General features: G+C 47.1%; 1 protein-coding gene across 2 annotated transcripts in view; it reads right to left on the bottom strand.

The window, feature by feature from the left end:
- Positions 1–19530, bottom strand: part of GNA12 (G protein subunit alpha 12) — a 97384-nt gene extending 77854 nt beyond the window's left edge. Inside the window, exon 1 of one of the 2 annotated variants that reach the window (XM_032872779.1) lies at positions 19067–19530. In XM_032872779.1, coding sequence (XP_032728670.1) covers positions 19067–19423 — 357 coding nt within the window. In that variant the 5' untranslated portion in view covers positions 19424–19530. The remainder of the gene's footprint in view (positions 1–19066) is intronic. The other variant, XM_032872780.1, reaches the window with a different exon arrangement.
- Positions 19531–22739: the final 3209 nt, after the last annotated feature.

The raw sequence follows: 22739 nt of genomic DNA, 5'->3' as shown, positions 1-22739 counted from the left end.
TTTCTGAAGCAGAAACAACAGCGTTCTGAAAACCATCTGAGAAGGCTCACGCTGACAGTCATGGGAAGGGCATGAAAGCAATAGGTATGCAGAGCAGACAAACCAGCAGAATGGCTGCTGGGGAAATGTAAGCACACAGCAATCGAGACAGCGCAGAAGAACATGCCTTGGAAGCATTTTTGCTCCAATTTTAGCTTCTCAGCATTCTCTTTAAAATAGTTAAAAACTCTTTAATATCTCTTCATATTTCCAACTCTTTGGCATCAGAATGGTGAAAACAGTAGCTCTCATACACACACACACACACATATATATGATTATAAAAATACAGTGATTCCTCACATAGATTTAAGTAGGAAGTGGAAGTGAAGAAGTTAAAACGAAGAGTCCTGAAAGCAACACCAACAAGCCCATGAAAAGCTCCTCAGTGCCACGGAAAAATGCAAGTCAAAACCCCGAGCGCAGCCATCCACATGGCAGGCAAGAGCACGTGCTGGCGAGGAGGAGAAGCCGCAGCGCTCGTGCACTGCTGGAGGGAACCGAGGAAACGTACCATGGTGCGGACAAGGTTCCGCCAAGCGCTGATCATCTGTGTTCTGGCGATCCCACTCCTGGGTACATACCCGAGAGAAAACTCGTTCACGCAAAACACGCGCCCACACGCGAATGTCCACAGCAGCATTAGGCAGAGGAGCCCAAAGTGGGAGTGACCCCCATGTCCAGGCGCTGAGGGCTGGAGGAGCAGAACGCGCTCTCCTCGCATAGAGGAACGCGATCCGGCCCTAAGAAGCCAGGCAGTGCCCGTGTGTGCCGCGGCGTGGATGGGCCCTCCAGCAGCAGGTGAAGGGAATGCGCAGACGAGGCTCAGGCTGGGAGAAAACCATCTCCGTGCACTCGGTATTCAAAATGACCAAGAACTCTTAAAATTCCTTCTCTCTCTCTCTTTCTCACTTTCTCTCTCACGAAACTGAACTCTGACCAGCAGTCACATTCCTTGGTACTTACACAAATGAATTGAAAATTTTTATCTACATCAAAACCTGCCCAGGAGTGAGTGTTTATAGCATAAACCCTTTCTTCGTAATTGTCAAAACTTCGAAGCAGCTAAGAGATCCTTCAACAGGTAAATGGATAAACAAACTGTGGTCCACCCAGACAGTGGAATATTATTCAGCACTAAAAAGAAAGGAGTGATCAAGCCAAGAAAAGACACGGAGGAACATTAAATGCATATTGCTAAATGGTAGAAGCCAACCTGAAAAGCCTTCATACTATACGATGTTCTGGAAAGGGCAAAACTATGGTGAAAGATCAGTGGTCACGCAGGGAGCCTGGGTGGCTCAGCAGGTTAAGCGTCTGCCTTCGGCTCAGATCATGATCTCAGGGTCCCAGGATTGAGCCCCGCATCAGGGGAGCTCCCTCTACCCCCTTCCCTACCCTCCCCACCCTTGTGATCTAATAAAGTAGTTTAAAAAAACAAAAACAAAAACAAGGCTTATTAATTTAAAAAAAAGTGTTAAGTGAAAAACACTAGACATAAAAGGCTACGCATTTTTTTGAAATACTCAGAACAGGTAAATGAGAAGAGGGAGAGAGAGCACAGATTAGTGGGTTCTGGAGGGGGTAACGGGGGCAATGGCTTATTGAGTCCAGTTTCCCTTTGGGGTGGTGATAATACCCTGGAACCAGACAGAGGATTGCTGTACAACACCGTGAATGTACTAAATGCCATTGAACGGTTCACTTTAAAATGGTTAACTTTATGATATGTGATTCTGACCTCAATCATGGAAAAAGCAGAGAAAAAAATAAAAAGATTGTGTCAAAGCACTTTGCCAGTTAAGTTTTCGATGTCCAACGGAAATGTCAGACACTGCTGTCCTGATTTAAAGCACCTAAATGGAGAGCAGAGCCAGCAGAGAGACTCCCAGCAGAGGCCACCCAGGGCGTGACTGCAGGACCGGGCAGAGGACAGTGGAACGATGGGTCTGGACTCAAACAAGTCACATTTGAGATGCCCATTGCACACCCAGGTGGAGACGTTGAGGTGGTGTGAAGGGGTCCAGAAATCAGGGCCAGATGTGTGAACTTGGAAATTACCAGTAGATGTAGAATATCAGAGGATTAAAGACATCCGTTTTTATCATATCCCGCGAATACTACACTTCCTGGTTTGTTCAACTTCATGATCCTTTCTGCCAAGCAGAATTTAAGAAATTGTTATGGAGTCAAAGAGATCCATACCCCATTCCTTTTATCCTGTCTTTGGTGTCATAAGGCTTCCTTAGCCTGACATCACAGAAGTACCCATCTACATTTTATTATAGTTTTTTGATTTTAACGTTTTTGCTCTTAATTATACAGAATTAGAGTATTAGAAAGGGATTTAACTTTCTTGTTTTCCTACATGATTAGCCATTTCCACAGCACCATTCCTTCAACCATCCCTCGTTTCCCACTGGTCTGAAAGCCTCCCTTCATGATATTCTAAAGGCCCTGGTACAGATGGGTCGGTCTGGGATTTGAGTCTCTACCTCACCAATCCTACTCCTGGGCCAGTATGACCCTGCTTTAATCACAGCAGCTTCTCATGGTAACTGCCCAAACACAAAGCATTTTTTCCCAGAATTTATTCATTAGGCAAATCTCAGAATCATTCTGTCAAGTTCTAAGAAAAATAAATTGGGATTTGACTAGTATTGTGTTCAATTCATAATCTGGCATTATTACAGTATCAAGAATTCCTACTCACAAAAAATTTTTCCCAGTCTTTATGTTCTTCAGCACACTTTCATGGCTTTCATCATATAGGTTTTACTTTGTTTATTCCTAGTATTTTATCCTAGTTGCTGTTATGAATGGGACACGTATTTTAAAATTTTTACTTAAATTCAATTAATTAACATATAATGTATTATTGGTTTTTTATATAACACCCAGAGCTCATTACATCACAAGCCCTCCGTAATGTCCTTCACTCAGTTACCCGACCCCCACCCACCTCCCCCTCCAGCAATCCTCAGTTTATTTCCTATAGTTGAGTCTCATATGGTTTGTCTCTCCTCTCTTATTTTACTTTTCCCTCCCTTCCCCAGGATATTTTTCTATTATAGGAAAGTACATGGGCACACACATTCAAACACCAACATTTTGTATCCAGTCACTTTTGGAACTGTGTTTAATTCCAACAACATTCTGGGTGATATTTACCACTTATAATGCTAATTTTGTCCCTTCCTTTCTAGCAGATACGCGTAATTTCTTTTTTTCTTTTATTTAATTGACTAAAAACTCCACAACATCACTGAATTAGATTAGCACCTGGCATCCTTGACTTGTTCCAGTCTGAAATAAGAATGTTTCTGTGCAGGGAAGAACCTTTCCTCCCGACAATACCGTGACTTATCTGTGATTCCATCTACTGAGTACTCAAAGGTCTCCTCTTGGATCACATTGTTTATATAGAATAGTTTAGATGACAGGATCAATGTCAAAACTATTTGGGGAAAAAGTCATCATCAAGGAAACAATTACCTGAGTAATTAACTATAAAAACAGTACAAAAGAAAATAACTATTCATGGGTATCACCAATTACTTATAAAAACAGTGGACAAGGCTTAAGACTTGTCTTTTACTCTACTTCAAAAACACCTACATTTAAGACTTATACCCAATACTTTACTTTTAAGAATGTTATTGATTTTAAAAGTTAAGGGAAGACTAGAAAAAGGCATTTATGTTGTCAGAGAGTTTTACTTTGTACAAGATATAGGAAAGAGAGCTAAGGCAACGTTGTGGCTCTTTTCTTGAAGCTTCTGAGCATTCAGAAACAAGACAAGTTTCCAATTAAAAAAAAAATGTTGAAAAAAATGCTAAAGATGCTGCGGTCTCCTTGGTAAATATTTACACATTCTGAAAATATTCAAGATTACAAAAATTCTAAAGGAAGATTCAAACCACAAACTAAGTTAAAACACCTACAATTAAAAATGAAAACTCCCTGTAGCTGTAGAGAGTTGACATGGGGGAAAGGACTTTAAGTCATCACTACTGGATTTTTTTAATATAAACTGTATTTGTCATAGCTATATCAATCACATTAATCACATAGGATAGTTTCCTAAGGACGCATACTATAAAATTACTATGACAAGGCACTCTAATGTTTACCGTAGAAAACACATTTTTAAAAAATAGATTCATAATTGCCTCACAGAAATAAACAGGTGGCATTTTGCTACTCTTCTGGTATTTTCTCCTGGTACGGTCACACCTACTTGTATAACAGATCACAGTCCATGAACTGCCGCGGAGGGCGTGTGTCTGAGTTCTGCGCAGCAATCCCACGTGAGATTCAGTGGTGACAGCTGTCACACTGAAGATTCCAAACCTATCACTACTGTCATAGCACAGCGAAACCATACACTACTGCTGCTAAGGGTATCACTGCTTAAGCAACACGCCCATTTTTTAAAAAGCAGAGCCAAAGTCAACGTAGTCCTCTCTCCCCAACTCCCATTCGGCAAAGTCGTGTGGTACAAACCGCCAGCCATTGGTGTTCTCACCTGAAGCGTGGCCCTGACCCTGCCCTTCGCCTGTGATTAGGAAGCTGCCACAGTTAAGGAGGTACCCACGGAAAAGGAGGTCTAAAAACCATAAGGCCACACACATGCAGAAGGAGTCAGTGCTGTTATATGGCGCCAAGGAGGCAGGCGGGAGAAAGGCCAGGCTGTTACCCAGCTTTGTAGGTGCCTCCCCTGAGTCCTCCCATTCCTGTTACCTGTGCACACTAGGTTAAACACCACAGAAGCAGAACCAGTGCAGCTATCCCTGCTCTCAAGGACCTCAGCGTAGCAGGTGCCCAGGGCAGGAAGTTCCACTCTGCTCAGACAGATTCTTGTTTAGTGCACAGGCCTACACCTGAACGGCTCGTTCTCTGCTGTGGAGCCTGAAGGGCTCATAGCGGGACACAGATGGGTTGACGCCCAGAGCGCACTTGCAGTCCTTGCCGGAACAGGTCATAGTTGGAGCGACGAGATAACGGTGCACCCCTTGTCTGCCTCTGCGGGCACAGGGATGAGAAGAAGAGCAAGGCTTACTTGGACATGGGGTTTAGGTGTGTGTCTCCCTGCAGATGCCAGCAGCACTCCGGCTGGCGCTCCAAGGTCCCTTCCCCAATGGGGGGGACATCAGTGATGGCAGGACTGGACCAACCCCCGTGTCCTGCGTCTGACTTACTTAGGAGACCCCAAATGGTGTGTGTGACTTTTCAGTGTCTCGCTGGCCCTGCACTTGTCCCTTCTTTCTCATGTTACTGTTTATCAGACCCCTAGGCTCTGGTCTTAAAATAAATGCTTTCACAGCACACCTTCCTTTCCAGACTTGGGTCTTCACCTGCCTTCTGCCTGCCACTCCCGACCTCCTTTGGGTACAGAACTCACAGTGGCCAGGCCGAGTCTCTCCACCAACCTGTTCTTCACACAGGACTCTGGGGCAGTTTCCCAGATAGCATTTCTACCTCGTCTGACTTCCCAGACCAGAGCTGAGTGTGACAGACGGATGCTGCTTTCCATCTGTGTCTGCGGGAAGGGAAGGGAAGGAAGCTGGAACCCTGTCTGGGGCACAGGGGGCTTTCTCTTGAAATCCTACAAAATGTCCTGTATTTCAAGTTCACTTCCTGTCTCATGAGCTTTGGCTCAGGACACATTCTGCCTCTGCCAAGGTCCCTCTGCTTCTCAGTGCTTTCCCTAATGTTTCCCAGGGCTCCATTCCAGACCAATGCTCTGCTTCTCTCCAAACTGGAGGGGATCAATGAGATGTTTGGGGTTGCACTGACCCACCATCCTCCCTCAACACCACTGCTGGGGGTTGGGGCTGAGGTCAAGAGGTGAACTACCTGGCCCGAGAATCATGTTCCTGCCTTTGGCTGCATTGTTTTTGATTGGACCATATGAAACTGCTGTTTTTGTAGGTCAAGAGTCTCAAAAATCAGAATTTCAGACACTTCAACCTACATATGTAATAAGGCCTCTTTCCCTTCTGGTGAATTTTTTCATATTCACATGTAAGATTATTTTTACACAGATGCACACCCACCTGTAAACGTATATACGCATCCCATCAGGTGACGGGAGAAGGTCCCGTGAACCGGCGCCATCCTCACAGCCCGCCCCAGACGGGTCACCGAACAGGGAATCACGGCAATCCCCTGCTCACAACTCTGCCCTCACGGCCCACTGCCAGAGGCATGACCTTGGCCAAGGCGGCCCAGCCAGATCCGAGCCGGTTTTCTCTTCCACCGCGCGCCCAGCATCGCCCAGCATCGGTTCCCTAACCGCCAGCTGCTTCCCTGCCTTACTGCTCCGGCGCACCTGGGGGCCTGCCGCTCAGTCCCTCTGCCCGACGGCTTCCTTTCCAGCTCACCGCAGAGCCGCTGCCTTCCTGCCTTCGGGACTCACGTGCTTCCGCCTCCAGTCACAGAATCCCCCAAAGGACATGGATTCCGAGGGCACAGCACGGGGCTAACAGCAGCTCTACCCATGGGGGTGGGCAGGAAAACCCAGTTTTGTTCTTAGTTATTTCTGCAGTAGGAAGGGAATCCCTTGAGTAAATCAGAGAAGTCGAAAGCGATCACGCAGAAGGAGGGTCTGTAGCTTGTGCTGCTCCCCAGAACACTGTGTCTGGTGGGGCCAGGCGTCTGAGGGCCACCTGTAACAATGCGGCATCAAGAAGTGTGTCCGGGGATAGAGGTGGCCCGGGGGAGCTCCTGGCCTAAGAGCTGCTGAAGGGAGGGAGGGCTGAAGTGCCCCCGTGAGGGACACTGCGGGGACGGCAGAAGCTCAGGGAATCTGAGGTACTGTCAAGCCCCAGGCTTCCACAGCCCGGTGAGCAGTGAGCATCCCCCATCACAGCCAGGCAGACATGGGGTGGGGGAGGGGCGCCCGACGGCAAAGGCCCCAAAACAGGAAAGCTAGTTCCCTGTGAACTGGGCTGGTTCTGAAGGAGGGAGCCTCGAGGGCCAGAGACGGGCACGTCCCTCCGTCTCCAAACTCACTGGTCCGAGGCTCCCTCCTCCTCCAGTCAGCAAAGAGGGCTCGGGAGGGCAGTCAAGAGCGTCCTGAACCTGAAGCCCCCCCCCCCAGTCAGGGTAAAACCCCCACCCTGACTTCACAGGGTTACTGAGGAGTAGAAGGGGCCTCCAAGAGCCGGTCCTCTTGGCTTCTGTGACACCTCTCTCTCTCTCTCTCTCTCTCTCACACACACACACACACACACACACACACACACTCTCTCTCTCTCTCTCTCTCTCTCAGCCTCCGGGAGGACTGCTGTGATGAGACATCTGCTGGAAGGAGGGCGCTCCGGCAGCCCTGGCGTGTCTGTTTAACGCCCCGCCGCACTCCTTTATCCTCGTACGGCTGCGTACTGCTAGGAGCAGAGCGCCAGGCTTCCAGCTCTCAGCCCCAAACCTCTCAGGGAGGGTCTCCTCTCCCACACGGTCCACACTCGCCTACAGGTCTCTAATCAAGTCCTCTGAGTTCTGGGTGAAGGCCCTTCCCTTCCCCAACCTAGAACAAGAATTATGGAGCTTCATTTCCTGGAGAAAACACGTAAGTGGCCGCAAATATATAGTTGGGGGTCATCCCATCTGCGCTAACTGCAGAAACAGAACTGGTAATCGATGGAAAACACAGATCAAACATCCCGTGCTAGAAAAATTCCAAAACCAGAGGCACCTGGGCGGCTCAGTCAGTGAAGTGTCTGCCTTCGGCTTGGGTCATGATCCCAGGGTCCTGAGCAGGGAGCCTGCTTCTCCGTCTCCCTCTGCCCCTGTTCATGCATGTTCTCCCTCGCTCTCAAATAAAAAAAAATCTTCAAAATAAAATAAATTCCAGGAACAAACTTCTAAAGCAGCGAGCTACTCCCTTTCACCTGTAACAGAAACCAGCAGAAAGGTGAGAGTTTAAATAATCACTCCCTCTCCTCCCTCGGCAAATGGCAGGTGTTTTGCCAGGAACGCTATGTACCTTGTCCACAGAGACGAGCACCATCTTATCCCATAAAGGCCGGCACTGGGCTTCACTCGGGGCTTGGTTGGTGGCTGTGAAGCCCACACCCCCGGCCCAGCGCCCAGCACTGAGCTGCCCTATTACAGGTTTCTCTGCAGTCCGGTCACTGATTCGTCCCAGACACGGGTCCAAAGGAATCTCAACACACATCCTGCAGGGCATGATGATGGCCTCCTTTAGCTGGCTCGTGCTCCCACCCTCCCAGTGACTTACCCAGTAATGTCCCCTCTCCTGCCCACTCTCCCCTGTGTTTCCTGTCCCCACACAAGCCAACCAGGCAGGTATGTGGTGCAAAAGGACTCACCCCTGGGCACACAGCACAGCAAGGTGCCTGGCTCTGAATGTCAGGAGTGGGTCTTGCTGTGCCCCTGACCTCTATCCTGGCCTTCCCTGGGTACAGCAGGGAACCTCCCTGCCCCAGACCGGATGGAACCCACACCACGCACAATCACCAGAACCTTCCGCCAAGGCAATGACAATATTAACATGGCACAGGACACGGATTCTGAATCACTGTTCCGGTGGCTTCATTTCTGCTCCACTCAGTTTCAGGAGCTGACTCCCTAAGGCCTGGGTTCACTGGCCAGCACCAGTCAGTGTTCATTAAGATTAGTCTTCGCTGCTGAGTCTTGATGTCACAGAGCCGTTCGGCAAAGCGGGGGCCATGGTTTTAGGCTAGACAGTAAATCAGATGCCCAAGTTCAGAGAGAGGCGCTGTCTACTCAGGCTCTGCTGAAGACAGCAGGGGTGGGAACATTTTCTTGGCATCCCTGACAAGTGCATGGCGGCTCTCCAGGTCCTTTCTATCCACCTGCAAATACTCCCAAGAGTTAGCAACTGGTCCTCTTCTGTCCTACAGACATGGCACTTCTGGAGCATGAGTTCCCAATGGACCCAGCCCACTGGACCAATGCAGAAGTAGCGGCTTCCCGACACACACCGCGGAACGCGACCTGGGTTCTCCTTTCCACACCCCAGTGTGCCCAGGCCCACCTGAATGGGCACCCCAACGGACACACATCTTCATGTACCAAAGAATCACTCCAAAAAGCTAACCCTGTGGTCAGCAACCATTACCATTATGTTCTGCCCACTTGACAGGCCTTTGGGAGGAATTAAGCAGCTGCTCTGTCCATCCCACTGGGCAGAAGAGGGGAGGAGGACCACTGCTTTTGCTGAAATACAGACTACAAGAGTTAGCACCGGAAACAAAGCCTCGTGTCCTGAAGGGCGGGTCTGCCCTCCCGGCCACGCCCGGCAGGTGGGGCACACATTGGCTTCCTCAGTTTGAAGACTGCCCTGTAATTACATCTCTAGATAAGCCTGAAGTAGGAATCTGCCATTCACAATCGACAGGATCTGTCCTCACTCTCAACTTCATAATAACAGAAAATAATCACGAGCTAGCCACACAACGCCATCTAACATCAAGCACAGCTATATTTCAAGTCTCACATGACCGATGACAGAGGGTCAAAACTGCTCCCCTAAAGTCGGTTCGGTTAAACAACCAACATGTCAGCCTGAAAGTGGGAGGGGAAGACCAACCATCCATGTGCCACGAATCCCCAACAAGGGCCAGAGGGGCCTCTGGATTTTGTGAACCCCTGGAAAGAGAGATTTTTGTTTCTCAGCATTACCAAAGGACCAACCACGTGTGTCCATGTGTAAAAGTAAGTTTGCTTACTTAAATGCAATTAGCCAACAAGGCAGTAAAACCCCAACTGTTCTCCCAGACCCTGGAAGTTGCACTGCCGCGTCTGTTCTCACGCAAGCCCACGGTGGCTTCAAGCACAAAGGGATGCTGAACCCAAGAAACAAAGACTCTGCGGGCCAGGAGCTTCAAAGTGCTTAAAAATACAGACCAGAGCGGAGGCTTCTTGAGGGTCCTATTCGCCTTTGCAAAAAGTAATGACACAGAACAATCCTAAAAAAGATGTTAATTTACAGAAATTTAACATAATCTTAGCTATTCTACCACTAAATTTCTTAACCTGCAATCCACAGAGCACAAGTAGGCCCACTTTGAGGCTTACGATGGCGAGGGACTCCTTTAAACTAGGTGCATGTGTACGAACTTTATAGGGAGGAGGTCCACAGCTTTCAGATAAGGGGCGTCCTGACCAAGGTCTCTAGCCAGCCACTGCATTATGACCAGTCCTCTGCACTAGAAAGTTCTGTCTAGTTCCTATGCTCCTTAATACTCCATACTATTAGAATTCTTTGTCCTAACTGGCAGAAACGCGTGGCACTGAGATGGTCTCATGTGTGTGTTTCCCCCCACCTGCTAAACTCCATGGAGCCTTCAGAGGCCAGCTCAAATCACACTTCCTACATGGGCGTTTCCTGGTAGCTCAGCCAGAATTAATCTTCCCTGTTCTCACCGAGCCACCTGCCTCCTTTTACAATGGCATCTAACATGACATCCATTCATATTTTATATTAAAGAATATAACCGTCTCCCCAGCTAGTCAGAGTACCTGGAGGGTAGACAGTGGCACCTGCCGTCACCAGAGGCATTACCACACAAGTTCCAAAACACCACATACACAAGCTTTAGGAATAGACCAGAGAGGGAGAGACTAGCATCTTTGAGATTATAAAAATGAAAAGAATGAATAAGAAGTCCTACTGGGAATATTGACAGGAGGTCAAAGCAATGAATAGATTCAAATCATCTCTGCAGAGGGTAGTGTGAGGGGATGAAGTTAAAGAAATGATAGTTTCAAATTCAGGCACAATTCTGATCCTGAAGGAGGAGTCCTGGACCAGTCATCAAAAGACCAGGATGATGGAAAATTCTGGTTCTGCCAAGATGGGAGTAGCCCCATTCCTCCTGAGTCCTCTCCCTTACCACTAAAGACGCTCTGGACAGAACACAACAAGCAAGAATAGGAAAGACGATGGAGACAGGAAGGCAGGCTGCCTGGGACTTCAGGACCTGAGGAACCATGTGGCAGGGATTCCCCAGGTCCTTACTGCCTGTCCCAGACACACGCTGCACAGCCTCCAAGCTGGAAAGCCTACAGGTGCAGATGGAAAAGAGCTCCGAGAAAAGCTTGTCCCTCCTAGCAGAAGGACTGGGGAAACGGTGGTCTTACAACAGAAAACTCTTTTTGGAAACACCTATCTTATTCTAGCCAAATGCCAACAGAAAAACTACACACATCACCCACTGAGGTTTCAGCAGGATTGAAAGGGAAGCTGATCTCCCATTTCCCCTTCCTGCCCTGCAGAACCAGGAAGCATCTTCCAAGTGGCCTAGGTAATGTTGGCAGGGCCAAACAAGGATCTCCTCTCCTAGCCTCTGCCGGGAAATGCAGAAGGTGCTCCAGTTCCCCGACCTGGGTGGCCTCAGTGGGGAGACAAGCCTCCACCTTGACCCAGTCCCAGAGGGCAGGAAAAGGAGGTGGGAGGCTGGGCACGGTGCCACTGTGCTGCCCCCAGTATTCCCCGGGATCAGCCAGGCCAGGGTGAGCTGATGTCACATCCCACTCAACAAGGCAACAGAGGCTCAGGGACCTAGAGGTCAGGAATAAGAGCCACTGACCCTCCTATCACCAGAGTCTCAGAGGGAGGGGACAAAAAGTGCAGCTGAGAAAGTGTTTGAAGAAATAATGGCGGGAAACTTCCCAAGCTTGGCAAAAGACACATCTGTACAGATTCAAGAAGCTGAGCACACCCTAAGCATAATAAACTGAAAGAAACCTATGTCCAGACAAATCAGAGTTAAACTCTGGAAACTAAAGGACAAATGAGCAATCTTCAAAGCAACTAGAGAGACAGGACACATTTACTTAAACAGAGAATGGGCAATTCAAATGACAGTGGATTTCTTGCCAGGGAGGCAAGAATAAGGCACATTTTTCAAGTACTCTAAGAATGCGTCAGCTGTGAATTCTGTAACTGGCAAAGAGATCTCACTGACGAAGGAGATACAAAGACATTCCTGGATGTAGGGAAGTGGAGTTTGTTGTAAGCAAACCCACCCTTAAGAATGGCTAAAGGGGGGCACCTGGGTGGCTCAGTGGGTTAAAGCCTCTGCCTTCAGCTCAGGTCATGATCCCAGAGTCCTGGGATCGAGCCCCGCATAGGGCTCTCTGCTCAGCAGGGAGCCTGCTTCCTCCTCTCTCTCTCTGCCTGCCTCCCTGCCTACTTGTGGTCTCTGTCTGTCAAATAAATAAATAAAATCTTAAAAAAAAAAAAAAAAAAAAGAATGGCTAAAGGACGTTCTCCTAAGGAATATTCTGAGAAAGGAAAGGGTAACCTCAGGAAGAAAAGATCATCAGAGCAGGCAAAAATAGGGGTAAATATAACAAAACCATCCTACTTCTCCCAAGTTTCTTAAATCCTATCTGATGACTGACATAAAACCATCTGATGTGGAACTCAGGATATAACAATAAATACTTAAAACATGTATATTTAAGGGGCGCCTGGGTGGCTCAGTGGGTTAAGACCTCTGCCTTCCGCTCAGGTTGTGATCTCAGCGTCCTGGGATTGAGCCCCGCATCGGGCTCTCCGCTCAGCAGAGAGCCTGTTTCTCCCCCTCCCCCTTTCTGCCTCTCTGCCTACTTGTGATGTCAAATAAATAAATAAAATCTTAAAAAAAAAAACAACAACATGTATATTTAAGATGTTGGGAGGGTAAAGGGATCTAAACGGAAATAAAGTTCCCACACTTCACTCACAGCTGTAAAACACTGATGCCAGTGCACTGGGATAAGCTATGTGTGTATATTATAAACCTAGAGGAACCAAGAAAAGTAAACAAAGCTTTAATCAATACACTCAAAAAGCAATCACTAATTGATCAAGATGGAATCCTAAAACATGTTTGAATAGCCCACAGGAAAGTAAAACAAAAGAAACAGAAAAACAACAAAATGGGAGGCTTACGCCCTAACATATTAATTACCTTACCTTAAATGTAAATGGCCTAAATATGCACATTAATAAAAATGGCCAGAATAAAAAAAAAATATGGTATAACCATATGTTGCCTGCACAAAATTTGCTTCAAAGTAACAATGTGGGTAGGTTTAAGGGATGGGAAAATACACAACATGAAAACATTCACTTAAAAAAAAAGTGGCGGGGCTCCTGGGTGGCTCAGTTGGTTGAGCGACTGCCTTCTGCTCAGGTCACGATCCTGGAGTCTGGGATCGAGTCCTACATGGGGCTCTCTGATCGCCAGAGAGTCTGTTTCTCCCACTGTCCTCTCTCCTCTCATGTGCTCTCTCTCTCTCTCTCTCTCAAATAAATAAATAAAATCTTAAAAAAAAAGAGTGGCTATATTAAAATATCTGATAAAATAGAATTCAGAGCAAAGGAAATAACTGAAGACAAAGAAGGACATTACATAATGACAAAAGGATCAATCCACCAGGAAGTCATAATAATCCTAAATGTTTATACACCACACAACGGAGTCTCAAAATGTATGAAGCAAAAAGTGACAGGAGAAGTAGACAAATCCACAATTATAGTTGGGGGACCGCCACACTTCACATGGCAGAAATACTAAACAGAAAATCTGTGAGAATACAGAGCACCACCATCCACAACAGTACCTGACCTGTGTAGAAAACTCTACCAAACAACAGATACACATTTTGTGCAAGTGTCCATGAACATTCACCAACAAAGGCCCACAGAATATATACCAAGATGGACCATATTCTGGGCCATAAAACAAACCTTAAGTATTTATTTGTTTATTTGACAGAGATTACAAGTAGGCAGAGAGGCAAGGGGAGGTTGGGGGGTTGGGAAACAGACTCCCTGCTGAGCAGAGAGCCCGATGTGGGGCTTGATCCCAGGACCCTGGGACCATAACCTGAGCTGAAGGCAGAGGCTTTAACTCACTGAGCCACTGAAGCACCCCCAAATCTTAAATATTTAAAAGAACTGAAATAATATAAAATATGTTCTCTGACCTTAATAAAGTCATAGAAATCAATAACAGAAAGATAACAGGAGTATCTCTAAATTCTTGGAAACCTCAACACACTTCTAAATAATACATGGGACAAAGAAAATATGTGAAGAGAAATAAAAATACACATGACAGTGAATAAAAATTAAAATAAAACATAACAAAATATGTGGGCACAGCTAAAACAGTGCCATGTGGGAAATTTATAGCACTTAAAATGTTTACATTAGAAAAGAGGAAAGGTCTCAAATAATCCAAATCTCTACCTCAAGAAACTAGAGAAAAAAGAGCAAAATAAACCCAAAGGAAAAAGGAAATAAGAACTGAAATACATGATATTGAAAAGAAGAAAGCCATAAGGATAATGAAATAAAAAGCTGGTTCTTTTTTTTTTTTTCCCCCTAAAGATTTTATTTATTTATTTGACAGAGAGAGCTCACAAGTAGAGAGGCAGGCGGTGGCGGGAGGGGGGTGGGGGGAGAGGGGAAGCAGGCTCCATGCTGAGCAGAGAGCCTGATGTAGGGCTCGATCCCAGGATCATGACCTGAGCCGAAAGCAGAGGCTTTAACACACTGAGCCACCCAGGTGCCCTTAAAAAGCTGGTTCTTAATGGGGGAAAAAAAATAAAAGCGATAAACCTCTAAGAAGACGGACAAATATAAAAGATACAAATCACTGACACCAGGAAGGAAAGAGAAGATATGCCTCTCACCATTCTCATCCAACATAATATCGGAAGTTCTAGCCACTGCAGTAAGGCAAGAAATAGAAACAAAAAGCATGCTTTTAGAAGAAATAAAACTCTCCCTATCTGCAAGGAATGATGATCTGTGTACAAAATCCCAAGGAATCTGTAAGAAAGCCCTTAGAACCATTAAGTGTATTTGATAAGGTACAGGACATAAAATCAAGACAGAAATATCAATTCTATTGCTGTGTATGAACAAGGAGTATGTGGAAACTGAAAAAAAAAAAAAAGAAGAACACACAGTATCATTTAGAATTGCTCTAAGGAAAAGAAGATACTTAGTTTAAACTCAAAATACAAACCAGATCTGTCTGCTGAGAAATGCAAAATGCTGATAAAGAAATCAAAGAAAATGGAAATAAAGACATACCATGTTCATGGATTGGAAGACTTGCTATATACAGATGTTAATTCTCCCGAAAATGATCTATAGGTTTAATGCAATTGTTATCAAATTCCCAGCAAGATTTTCTTTTTCTAATAGACACAGACAAGCTTATTCTAAGATACGAATGGAAAGGCAGAGGTCCTAGAATAGCTAAGCCAATACTGAAAATGGAAAATGAAGTGGGAGAAAGCACTCTATCTGATATTAAGGCCTACTGTATGCTGTAGTAATCAACAGAATGTGATAATGGCAGGAGAGATATACAGATCAGTATGTATATGTACAGGATGGAGAACCCAGAAACAGGTCCATACAAATATGCCAACTGATTTCTGACAAAGGAGCAAAGCAATTCAATGGGAGAAGCACAGTTTTTCCAACATGTGGTACTGGAAAAACTGAGCATTCCAGGCAAAACAAAACAAAACAAATCCCCCAAAACCCCTAAACTTCCACCTAAACCTTGTACATTTTCATGGGATAATTAACTCAAAATGGATCAAGGATTTAAACGTAAAATGTAAAACTACCAAATTCTAGGGAAAAAAAATGGGATCTAGGGCTAGGCAAAGAGTTCCTAGCTTTGATACCAAAAGCATTACCCATAAAGGGGAAAAACTGGATAAACTGGCTTCATCAAACAAAGTTTTGTTCTGTGAGAGACCTTGTTAAGAGCGTGAAAGGGAAAGCTACAGACCGGGAGAAAATATCTGCAAAACATAATATGTGACAAATGAGCGGTATCTAGGATGTATAAAAACACCTCTCAAAATATTTAACAACAATAAAGCACAATAAACAACAAACAACAAAAAACAAGCAACCTAACTAGAAAACAGGTAAAAAACATGAAGAGACACTGCACCAAAGAGGATCTACGGATGGTAAACAAACACATGAAAAGATGCTCTATATCATCTGCTGTTAGGGAAACGAAAACCAGCTCTTACACACCTATCAGAATGGCTGAAATAAAAAAGGGCTCTCCGATGTTGGCAAGGATGCGGGGAAAGTGTCACTCACACGTGGCTGGTGGGGATGCAGGATGACGCAGGCACTCTAAAAACAGCTGTAACATTAACCACGCAACTGCCATTCAACTGAGCGACTGTACTCCTGGGCACTTAATTCCACACGCGTGAGGATGTGCGTACGTGCAAATACACGTACGTGAATGTTCACAGATTTATTCCTAATAGTCAGAAAACTGGAACAACCCAGAGGCCCTGAACGGTCACACGGCGTGCTGTGCTAAATCTGTACCACGGATACCACTTGGCAAACAGAAGACGCAAACACGATGGATTTTCGATACCCACAACTACTTGAGCGATTCTCCAGGGAACTGTGCAGAATGATGAGAGGTCATGTACTGTATGGCTTCATTTACGTAATAATCTGGAATGAATTAAAGTTTTAGAATTGGAGAACTGATTAGTTACTGCCAGGGTCACGGAAGGGGCGGAAAGGAGGGGCTATGAAAGGCAACATAAGGGACCCTTAATGGTGATGGGAATGTTCTGTATCTTGATGATGTTCCCTTGTCAATATCTTGGTTATGATACTGTATCACAGCTCTACAAGCTATTACCATGGAAGGTAAGTGGGTAAAGGGTACATGGGCTCTCCTACACCTGGATGGAACTCCACAATTATCCCGAAATTAAAGTTAAAAAAAAAAAAAAAAGGACTAGGTCTGGTCGCCAGCTCTGCCGTGTTACTGGGAGGCTGACCTTGAGCAGATTTTAAACTCTCTATTCTCAATTTTCTCATTGGCTACATGGGACAATACCAACTGAAAAATGGTAAAAAGTGGCAAATGTCATTTGTGAAGGACAGGGTAACGTGCACAGCACATAGTGAGTACTTCGAAAACAGCTTGCTAATGCCACATCTCTATGGAGACCCAAATATTATTCTAAATAGTGTCATTCATATGTCCACTGTTAAAGCCATGACAAAGCTATTAATTTAAAAGGTCTCTTCCCAAACTGATCGGCCTAAAAATGGTGTGGCGAGGGGAAGAATTTTTGATTTTAAAAATTGTAAGATAAATTTCAAACTAGTTACTGAATAGTCGCAACAGATAAATTGAGTTTAAAATGGAACTACAGTTAGTAAAAAGTTGGGGAGAAAAATAGGATATTGGCTAACAAATCTTATTTCAGTTGACTAGGAAGTCAGTAAAAGTTAATGTAAAAGTTAAGACGGAGTTTTCTAAAATGTACTTAACACGATGACTTAGATTTAAGATTCTATGTTTCTAAACATTTTCTCCACCTCCGGCTTAAAAGAAAGTGGAAGGGAGTCAGCTAAATCCTTATACTTTTATACCTGCTTGCTTTGGAGGTTCAGAAAAGCAGCAAAAATACAATCTGGCTCTGTAGTAGAGAAAGACAATGACATGCACTCTACCCCAGAAGATGAGGGGAATTTTAAGCACACAGTGGATCCCGTTGAATTACACTGGGCTCCTAGCCTTAAAGTTGATGAAGTACTGGCCCCAGCTGACTCACAGAGAGGCTTTTGAAAGAGGTGAAAAGGAAAGGAGTGTTTTATCATTCAAATTATTCCCTTCCTTTCATTCCCCAGCAAGATTCTAAAAGAGCTATTTCTACTAAAATAAATTATTTTAATAACAAATACAGAGAGCGGGAATACCAGTACAAGCCTGGAAGGAGGAAGGCCTAGGAGGCCAGACCCAGGGTTCCATCATTCAGGTCCCCACGAAAGGCCACTTTCCCCCAAGACCTGGAGTGTTTTCTCATGGGTGAAGTGAAAGTAATGTACCAGATAGGTTTCTACAGCCCTCTGCTAAATTTAAAGTCCCTTGGGGCACCATAAAATCTAGTCTCCAGACAGCTGTCTGGTATGACAAACTCTCCTCTACCTCTGCTGTGAGACATACCTGTAATTTGCTTTCCCCAAAATGGGCCCGGGGAAAGAGCAGGTGAGAGGACAAGGAAAGGAGTAGGGAAAACTAAAAACTAAAAAACAAGACAAAAACTCTGCAATGATCATAGGAGGAGGGAATCTACTTCCTGCCGCTCATGGTCAATTTTATCCAGATTTCCTTTCTTTGGGGCCCTTTGGCACAGACTCACAGGAGAGAGAGACTAGAACCCAGACTTTGCCAGCTCTACAGGTTTCCCCCCAAAACACTGCCAAGAAGAAGAGGAGGGGCAAGGAATAGGAGAGCCAGAAGAGTACACACCACTTAAAAGATACTCTGAAAGTTGCAAAGCAAGGAAGGACTATGTATCCTGATTCAGACAAACAGAACAATTACAGACCGCGGAGGAAATGTGAACACGGGCTGGGTATCTGAGAATATTAAGTAAGGAGTTACGAACTCTTAGGTCTGATAAGGGTACCAGGGCTGTTTTTAAAATAAGGTCTTATCTTCCGGCGACAGACGCTACGAGAGTTTCTAACGGCGTAGCACGGTGTCTGGGATCTGCCGCAAGCCACAAGGCAGGGGTCTGGGCGAACCCAGCTGTAAGGAGAAGATCAGGGCCGAAGGTGGGGGAGGGGGCGTGGGGGCGGACGGCTCCTTCTATTCTCCGGACTGTGGGTACGTCTGAAATTTTCCTAAGAAGCAGTTCCACCGAGGGCCTTGCGGCCGGTTTCCCCTCCGGTGTACGCGGCTCGTCCGCACTTACTGGGAGGGCAGGAGAAGGAGGGCTCCCTGACCCCCGGAGGCTGGCTGTGGGAAGCGCCCAGAAGCCATCCCGCAAGGGCGCGTCCCCGACCCGGGGTCCAGGACCGGGCCCTCCCAACCCCCCGAAGCCGGCAGCCCCCGAGAAGGGAGTGGCGGAGGCACCCCTCCCCGGCCAGCGCCCTCCCGTGCCACCCCGCACTCCCGCTCCCCAGCCCGGGCAGCCGGGAGCTGCGGCCGCACCTGCGCGCACCTGGGCGCACCTGGGCGCAGGTGCGCGGGCGGGGACGCGGAGGCGCGCGCACCTTGAGGATGTTGTCGAAGATGGTGTCGCGGAACTCGAGCAGCGCCTTCTGGTCGAACTCGCGGCCGTGGATGATGCGCATCTGCTTGAGGAAGGTGGACTTGCCGCTCTCGCCCGCGCCCAGCAGCAGGATCTTGACGAGGCGCCGCACGGCGCGCCGCTCGCGGGCCAGCCCCGCGTCGATGTCCCGGCTGCGCCGCCGCGCCTCGCGCTCCGCGTCGCGGGCCCCGCCGCCGCCGCCCGCCCTGCGCTCGCGGGCCCCGCCGGCCTCGGCCGGCAGCAGGCAGCGGCTGAGGGTCCGCACCACGCCGGACATGGCCGCTCAGGCCATGGACCCCGCCGCGGGCGAGGCGAGCCCCGCGCGGCAGCCGGCCGCTCCCTCAGGCCGCGTCGGTCCGCCGCCGCCGCCGCCGCCGCCCCGAGGCCCGCTCTCGCCCGCCGCTCGGCCCCGGCGGAGGGGCGGTGCGCGCGCCTCTGGAGCCCGGCTATTGGGCCGGCTGTCGTCCATCCGGGCGAACGCGCCCTCCGATTGGGCCGTGCCGCGCCGGGAGGCGGGCGTCCCTCCGCCCTCGGGGCGGGGCCGGCGCCGAAAGAGGCGGGATCTTCGGGGTGGGGGCGCTTCTCATTGGGCGCCCGGGATGAGGTTCTTTCTTTCAGAATGAAAGGGAGGCGGGGTGGCCGGGGAGGCGGAGCGGCCGTCCGCCATGACCAATTATAATTGCTCTGGCGTCACGTCCATCACGGCGAACGGGCTTGGGATTGGGGGACTGGCGAAACCGGGCGGGACCAGAAGTGCCAGGTGTACAGAAACAGTCTCCCTGGGTTCCCAGTTGGGTCAACCTGTGAGACCAGAGGTTCGCTGAGTGGACTATGCGTTGCCGGAAAATGCCAATAGGAAGTGCAGCTGCTCTTTTTAGGCTTACAGAGACAGCTGTTCCTAAACTATTTCCTCCGAGAAACACGGGGTAAGGGGACACACATTTTCAAACAAATGCACACTTTGAGAGTGGCATGGCCTCTGGGCGTCTGTCTTCTCTGAAAGCTGGCTAAGCAATCAAATCACCAGAAGCACCCCCTCCCACCCCGAAAAAGTCTTAGGTAGCATAGTGATTGGGGTCTGCAGTTGCTGGGTCTGAGTTGGAATCTCCCCTCAATCCCTTACCGGTTGCAGAAGCTTATAGGCAGCTCCCCGCCAACCCCCAACCCCATATTTAGCGTCAATCTTCTCTGCAAAATGGGGGCGACTAGAGCAACCACCTCCTACGGTTATGAAGACACAGACTGAGAACGTGAATTTGTAAAACACTCCGCAGGCTGCTGAGACCCAAATAAGATCTTGCTAAGAGTTTGCGGACCTTATTACAGATTTGAACCTGTCCCAGGTGAAGCGAGTCAGAACCTCTTAGGAGTAGCTCAGGTATCTCTTAACCTCCAGGTGACTGGCCAGATTTGGGAACCGTGGTCGGTTAAAAGCCAAACTGAAGTGTATTAAAATGGTTAAGAGTTTTAAGTATTGGAGCAAAAACTCAGTCAAACCAGAAGTGGTTAAGAATACTCCTCGTAATGGGCCAGGGAGAAGAATTCTATAGAGAAAGCGCCAGGAGCAAAGAAAGGAAATTGATTCTCTATAGCTTAAAGGTTAGCTGGCTGTTTGTGATTGGTTGTCTTCAGCGTTTCGATTTTGTAACTGTGAAGCATTTACCGGCTTGGATTTTGGCTTGCTTTCCTAAGCCATCACTGCATTAAAGCCACTTTAGTCTAATGGCCTCCTTGTTGAATTGTTTTAGCAAGTCTTAAAGATGATCCTGTCCCCAAACCCTTCTCACCAGGTGGATAAAATAAAAACCAGCTTTAAAACGACTGACCCAAGTACCCAGGTTCCACACAAGATGGACTGGAGCCCTGCTCTCTCTTTCGCTGTATCAGTGTCTCTGAGTAGAGAGGAGTGAGTGTTAGAAAAAGTGATTTTGAATGTTATGTCATCCCATTCTACAAATAACGTTTACGTATTCATGAAAACACCAGGCACTGGAGACTTTAGGAGAGGAAGCTGAAAGTGGAAAAGATGCATTCTTTGTGTCAAGAAACTTCCATGTTAAGGAACCAGGATGCTCAAGTCACTGAGCACACTGGAGAATACAGGAGTCCCTAGTCTCTGCCTCAGATCCAGGATATTCCAGGATCTCAACTCCCCAAGGAGCCTAAGTCCCAATGATGGGTGGCATGTCATTTACAGGAGCATGAATTTGTATCACTTATGAGTCAACATATGATCTAGTATTCTGTCATCCTTCAAACATGATGAAAAAGGAAGTCTTGTTTCTCTGTTAAAATGGCCTTCTGCAGAAAGACACAACACCAGTGTTATGACAGAAGTGGAAAGGACTTGCAGAAGCCTCAGAAAGCAGTGTTTCTTAAAGAGAAAACAGGACTTTTGAGCAAATAAAGAGGGAAATGTAGACTTCAATGGTGGACCAGAGTTAGCTCTTCATTCAATTAAAAGAAATAATGAAAAGGTAAGGCACAAAACACTGTTGAGCAAGTTACAAATAACTTTACATCTTTATAAATAACTTTGTGTCTGTGTTTATGCAGTTATTACATAGTATCCAGTCTGGGGAGCTGATAAGGTCTCTGGGCATAGCCCTTACATTTGTCAAAGGGCTCAGGTGCTTGAAGTAAACAAGCTTATCTGTGTACTTAATAATGATCTCTTAATGATCCCTTACATTCGTGTGATGAGTTGTAGTTTTTTAAGTGCTTCCACATACACCATCTCATTTGTCCTCTGCTGGGAGGGAGGCAAGGCAGAGATTACTGTAACAGAACAATCTGGGTCCCAGGAAGTTCACGTCACATGTCACGGGAAGTATAGTTAGTAAGTTGCGGAAACTTGATTGGGGAGACCTGACCCAGTGTCTTCCCCACGTGCAGTATGAAATGGATGAAAGCATGAGAACTTGGAAGCTCGGTTCTACCTCCTATTAGCTATGTGATCTTGAACAACTCAGTTAACCTCTCACGCATAGAACGAAGGCCCTAACACATAATGGGCGTTCAGTAATTTCTAACATTGTTATCATCCTCTTGGAGCTGTGGGGATCCAGTGCTAGAAATTTAGAACAATGATACTGGCATGATGAGGAAGAATCCAGAAGGACCAGACACTGTATGATATTAAAATCTAAAACCTGGGGAAAGGTCAGGTTAAATAAATTCAGGTACAGCTGTATAGATGAAATAACATACAGTTCCTAAAAATAAGCAAGACCGAAATTGGTAAACAGATGGCCACCATGTGTTTAAAGATTGGTCGAGGGGTGGGAGGGGTGGCTCCCTCCCACCTTGTGTTCAATTCCACCTCCTGAGCTAAGGGGCAGCCGGGAGGGAGGGTCCAATGGCAGAGCCTGGAATGCGTATATGGAAGAGCGAGCTTCCCTGGGATCTCTGGAAAAGAGAACAGCCACAGGACTCCCAGTCTCCAACTCTCACTCTCACTCATCAGCAGCTCCAAGGTCAGGGATAAGGCCCAAGACTCTGGGGTTCCCAAAAGGAATAATCTCCCCTTGGATCCTATGAATGTAGTCCTGTGTGATGTCTTCTCTGGCCTGGAGAGAATGTGGGAGAGCTGC

Source organism: Lontra canadensis, unplaced genomic scaffold (assembly GCF_010015895.1).
Source record: "Lontra canadensis isolate GAN:19392208 unplaced genomic scaffold, GSC_riverotter_1.0 scaffold45, whole genome shotgun sequence".
In the NCBI taxonomy this organism is placed as follows: Eukaryota; Metazoa; Chordata; class Mammalia; order Carnivora; family Mustelidae; genus Lontra; species Lontra canadensis.
Note: the sequence above shows the minus strand (reverse complement) of the source record. Positions and strands in the feature narration are given on the sequence as shown.